The sequence below is a fragment of the Theropithecus gelada genome, chromosome 15, assembly GCF_003255815.1.
Source record: "Theropithecus gelada isolate Dixy chromosome 15, Tgel_1.0, whole genome shotgun sequence".
NCBI classification, from domain to species: Eukaryota; Metazoa; Chordata; class Mammalia; order Primates; family Cercopithecidae; genus Theropithecus; species Theropithecus gelada.
Window position 1 is genome coordinate 365,990 of NC_037683.1, and position 5,452 is coordinate 371,441.

The following is a 5,452-nucleotide window of genomic DNA, read 5'->3' on the forward strand; positions in this document are numbered from 1 at the left end:
GCGGTGTGTCCGACGCTCCTGCCAGAGCCCGGGGGGCTCCCTTGCCTGACGAGACGCGCTCGGCCCGAGTGAACACGGCAGGCTGCAGCTGTCTCCTGTGTCAGGCGGGGGCGAGAAGGGGCATTTCTGGAGCATTTCACATTCCTCTTCCAGGTCTTGTGCGTTGAGTTTTTGGTAGCAAACAGGTGTGACTTTCACAGAAACAAGTGCAACCTCCAGTGTAACTGGGTGGCCTCTGCTCACAGCCCATCCGTGTTTGCGTGGCTGCCCCTCTGTGGGGAGGGCCTCAGTCCACCCAGCCTCAGAAGATCCCGACGAGGTGTGCACAGCTGGGGACCCCGGGGCCCTACTCAGCCCCCTCAGAACACACTGACCCCAGGAAGGCCCCAGCTTGCACTCCAAGGACCAACGGAGGCTGGCCAGTGGCTGAGCCCTGTTCCCTGCTCTCTGGGAACTACGTTGCCCTGAGTCGCCCTGGGTCGGGGGAAGAGCTAAAAAAGGGGCCCTGCGGTCCCTCAAGCCTGCGTGGGGGGGTGTGTGCCAGGAGCCAGCAGGCACAAGGACCCACTGTGCATTGGCACCACTGCCATCTCCTTGGCCTACCCGGCTGGGACCCCTTGGGCTCCAGTGTCACACCCAAGTCCACTCACTGTGACGCCTCAGCAGGCCGACCCCCACCCACTGAGCTCAGAGGGGCCTCCGCTCCAGCCGCATAAGCCTGTTTTTTCTCACAGACTACAGCCTGGGTCAGGACAAGGACGCAGGCCGCTCTCTGCCCAAGTGGGCTAAGAACCTGCTAGGAGCGTTGCCCAGGTGAGCGGTTCTGGCTGCTGTGGGACCAGAGGGCCAGCCTGCATGGGTTTTCCGTTCTTATTTATCCAAAGAGGGGAAAGAGGGAGGGGGAGGGGGGGGGGGGGGGGGGGGGGGGGGGGGGGGGGGGGGGGGGGGGGGGAGGCCTCCTGCCCTGCCCTGGCCCACCTGGTCCCTGTGAGACTCACCTGTTCCCCGCACCTGCCGCAGGTCCCCTCAGCCCCCTTCCCAGTGGGCCTGTACTCCCCGGAGCACGTGCAGATGGTGCCCCACAGTGCAAAGGGCCTGTGAGGTCTCTTCCTCCTAAGCCCAGCCCAGAGTCTGGTTCAGGGACAAGGTGTTCGCTGCAGAGCTGCCCAGAACCATGTGAGGTGGGCTCTGTGTTGGGTGCTCATTTTAAATGGCTAGAACTTTCTGTGACAGGGCCTGGTTGTCGGGCCACCCTGGCGGGCCTGCGTGACACCCAAAAAGTTTGCTACTGGCTTGATTCAACCAACACCTGTTTGTACACCTAGCACCTGACCCAGGGCATGGAGCAGAACAGGTGAACACTCAAGCCACAAAAATTAGAGTCATCTGCCAGCTACGGGCTGTCCCAGGGGAAGGGGCTGTACCGGCTGCTCCCTGGGCAGGGGCGCTCCCCCTGCAGGGCTGGTGGAGCCAGCAGAGCCTTAGGTTCAGGCTCCAGTGGCCCCTCAGTCACCTCCTGCCACGGCCTCTGGGATGAGATGACCTGCGGCTCCTCCACGCTCCTGAGCCCAGGCTTGGCAAGAACGCAGCCCGTTCCACACAGCCCCTCCTCAGACGCAGAGGTGAAAGGCCGTAGGCGGTCTGGGTTCCTGGAGGAACGTGGCCTCCCCTGTGGCCCTGTGCAGAGGGGTCACAGATGGGCCACATCCACACTGGGTCCGCCTGCCCAGTCCTTCATGCAGTTGCGCCATGTCTGGTGACAGGCACTCGTACCTCAGGCTGGACGACCACGTACCCTGCTTGGGCCGTCTATTCACAAAGTGCAGGGCAGTTGTTACCGTGCTAGATAAGCATCTAAAATGCCTGAGTGAATTCTGTGTATTAAACCACGGAGTGTCTGAGTGTGTTACTGAGGTTACACTAAAAGCCCTCCTGTGGTGAGTGAGGCAGCCAGCATGGAGAACACAGCAGGCTGGAGGCTTTGGTCTAGGGGTCCCCACAGAGGGGTGGGGGTCGTGGCTGGCAGGAAGTAGGACGGGCTCTGGCTCTGCCTTCTCCAGCCTCACTGTTCACGTGCAGCTCTGCCTCTGGCTGTGAGACTCACCTGACGAGCCCTGTCGGCTTCCAGAACGATGCCCAGACCTGGGCACCTGGCACTAGACGCAGACATGCAGACACGCACAGACACAAAACATACCAGTGTGCCCACACTCGCACATGTATTCACACACACATGCCCAATGCGTTCGTGGACACACACAGACTCATTCAACACACGCAGGAATGCACAGGAGCTTCCCTAACCTCTGCCTGGAATGTCCCCCCTTCGGGGACAAATCTGGGGGGAAAAGGAAGCTGTACTTCCTTGGACAGGGGACAGAGAGCTGGGCCGGGTCCAGGGGGGACCCGCAAGTTCTGCAGAGACCAGCTGAAATATGGTGTCATAATAAAAACCCCATTTAAAGTACTTCTTTTTTTTTTTATTGATTTCATTGAAAACAGAACAAGAAATGGTCAGAGCCAAAAGACTGCTCTTAAAACTGTCAAAAACATTTTAACAGAAAAAAATAAACATGACTGCATTATGAATGTTTAGAAGAGTTGCACAAAAAAAACCCCACTGTTACTGCACTAATTACAGTATTTAAAAAGGTATATGCCAAAAAAAAGTATATGACCTGCCAGGCCACCACACAAAAGGTGATGGCAAATTTATTCACACTACAAGACTAACATTTTTAAAAAAGTTTTTCCTGCATTTTATTCTAAAATCACTTTGTTCTCTTTATACAGTTGATAGTTTATTTCACGTGGTGAGTAGAAACCACACCAGAATCAGCACCGTTGTCTGTGTTTTGTTTTTTATTTTTTGTTTGTCCTAATGTTCAGTAATGGTAGAAAATAAATCAGTTTATTCATCATAGCATGTGGCTTAAAAAATCAACAGAAGGTGCCAGCGTCAACGGAACCGGCGGGGGCTGCACCCACCAAACCACTTCCTCGAAAAGAAACGTCAGTTAGAGGTTTGATATATAGGACTAGATATAGGATTCCTTTAAAAAGCAAACCCACATTTTCTCCAAAGTTAGTGGTGGGGTCGGTCTCCTGACTCTCCGAGACTGGCAGCAGACAGTGTCCTCCGGGCAGCCCCTGGGACCGGGCACCGGCCACGCAGGCCGCGGGCAGGGCGAACGGAGCAGCTCGCGCTAACGGTGGCCTCGGCGGCGCCACACACAACAGTCTGGGCCGGGCCGGAGAACAAACAACCCCGTGGTGCAGCGGGGACCTCGGAGGTCAGAGGAAGAAACGAGAAACTTCGCAACGACAAATCAGCATCAGAAACTCAGAAAGTGATGCCAGTGCGGACTCCCAGCGTCTTTGGGGGCGCGGGCCAAAGGGTGCGCTCCAGCCTGGGCACTGGGCAGGTGGCTGGGAGGCGTCCGCACCCGCCCGCAGGGGCTGCAGCCTCACCTCCGACCCCTCCAGGAAGCCGGCGGCGCAGCCCCGCAGGAGTCTCTCCTCCTCCTCCTCCTCCTCTAAACGGCGACGCGGCGGACCCCGGCTCCCGAGCGCCCCGCTGGCCGGCGGCGTCTCATAGCGGGTCGGCGGCAGCCGCGGAGCTGGTGTCGGGCAGGCCGTCCTCCTGGGCCTCCTGGGCCGCGCTGGCCTGACGCTGGGCCAGGGCCGCGCTCGAGTGCCGGCACTTGGGGGAGCCGCAGCGGCAGCTGAAGAGCTTGCCTTTGATGTCCCAGAAGCGCTCTCCGTAGTCAAACCTGGGGAGGGAACAGAACCAAGGCTCCCAGTCGAATCCCACCGGCACCTCCCACAAGCCAGATAAAGGCAGGCAAGGCCAGAGCTTCCTCACCCCGACGTGCCGCGCCGCATCCCAGGCCGTAGTTTTTACAACTACAGGAAAACCCTGAGGATAAACCCGGACAAGCCCAGGAAAGCAACGCAAGCCCCGTTCCTAGAACCGTCCCGCTGGCAGCGGAGATGGCCAGGGGCTGGGACGGTGCGTACCCGAGCTGTTCGCCGGCCTCGATCAGGCGGGTGCTGAAGAAGGCGATCCGGGGGAACCGCAGGTCCTGGTGGGCCATGAACACGCGCACGGGCACCAGGTTGGGCTCGCAGTGGTGGTTGATGAACCGGCTGACGTTCCCGTAGAACCGCGCGTCGATGCAGTAAACCTCCCCGTCCTGCAGGGCGAGAGAAGCCGGCACGCGCTGCAGCGAGCAGGGCCCCGCAAGCCGGCCTCGCCGGGTACGGCGGCCCCAGAGCCTGGGGTTGGGCGCAAGCCCGCCACGCGGGAGGGCCTTCTCCAGTGATCCCTGGCGGCGGTGCGGAACCTCCGCTGGCCTTCCCGCTGTGTGGCCGCCCACCCCGCACCCTGCCCTCCCTGCTGGGCCGCTGTCTGCGGTGCGGTGGGGGTGGTGCAGGCCGTTCCCTTGACGGCGTCCCCATGGGGCTTCCAGCGACGGAACACGGACAGCACCGTCCCACCCAGTACCCATGGGGCCGTCTGGCACCAATAGGGGAAAGGAGGCCGGGGCTGCAAGAGCCCCGTGAGGCAGCAGCAGGGGCTGAGGGGGTCGGGAAGGATGGAGCTGGCGTCCCGGACGCACTGCCTCGGTGACGAGGAGGCGGAACAGTCCCCGGAGGGTCTGGGGAGACTCAGTGGCGAATGGCACCGGGGAGGGCCCTCAGGCGGAGGCTGCCCATAGAAAGCGACCTCTGCTGCAGCCCTTCCGGGAGCTGGTGTGGTTGTGGAACACGAGGCCGAAGCGACTGAGGCGTCCTCCTCACCCTGGTGCCTTGGAGAGAAGCCCAAGATTCCAGGTGGCCGCATGGTCCTGGCCCCTGACACTGGCCTGCGATGATGGATTCTGAATTGACTGTAGAGAGGGGGATGAGGTGGGTGGGCCTGACCTAACCACGCAACCCTTTTAAAAGCAGCTGTCTCTGGGGACCCAGGGCGTGGAGCTGCTGGCGCGGGGCGCGGGGCTGCGTGGGAGGAAGGTGGGTGGTCCCGGCCAGCAGCTAGCAAGGAACCTGGACGCTGCCCACGCGACCACAGGGACCTGGGCTCAGCAGCACCCCGCCTGTGCAGCCCAAGGCCCGGCACGCTCAACCCCTGCTGCGCACACTGGGCCGAGTGGGCGGGCGCCCTGGCGAGCTGCGGGTGGGTGGCGTGGTTTTGTTACCCAGCGACGGGAAGAGGCACCACCACAGACGACAGCCAGGCAGACGGGGAAGGAGGCACCTGGGGCTTCCCAGGACCAAGTTCCAAGAGGGAGGAGCCTGCAGGCAGAGACACCTGGTCCACAACCTGCCCCAAAATGAGTATCAACCAGAGAACCAGAGACGCTCACAGATCAAGAGGTTAAAACCCAAACCAGCAAGCGGGTGGAGGCGTGGACGAGGGCAGATCTCCAACAACCTTCGCGGCGCGGGC

At 60.9% G+C, this 5,452-nt stretch overlaps 1 protein-coding gene across 2 annotated transcripts in view; it reads right to left on the bottom strand.

The window, feature by feature from the left end:
• Positions 1 to 2,458: 2,458 nt before the first annotated feature.
• EHMT1 (euchromatic histone lysine methyltransferase 1) overlaps positions 2,459 to 5,452 on the bottom strand; it is a 223,323-nt gene continuing 220,329 nt past the window's right edge. For both annotated transcript variants that reach the window (XM_025359652.1, XM_025359650.1), the window contains exons 26-27: positions 4,021 to 4,196; positions 2,459 to 3,773 (exon numbers count right to left, since the gene is read on the bottom strand). In XM_025359652.1, the coding sequence (XP_025215437.1) occupies positions 3,593 to 3,773; positions 4,021 to 4,196 (357 nt within the window). In that variant the 3' untranslated portion in view covers positions 2,459 to 3,592. The remainder of the gene's footprint in view (positions 3,774 to 4,020; positions 4,197 to 5,452) is intronic.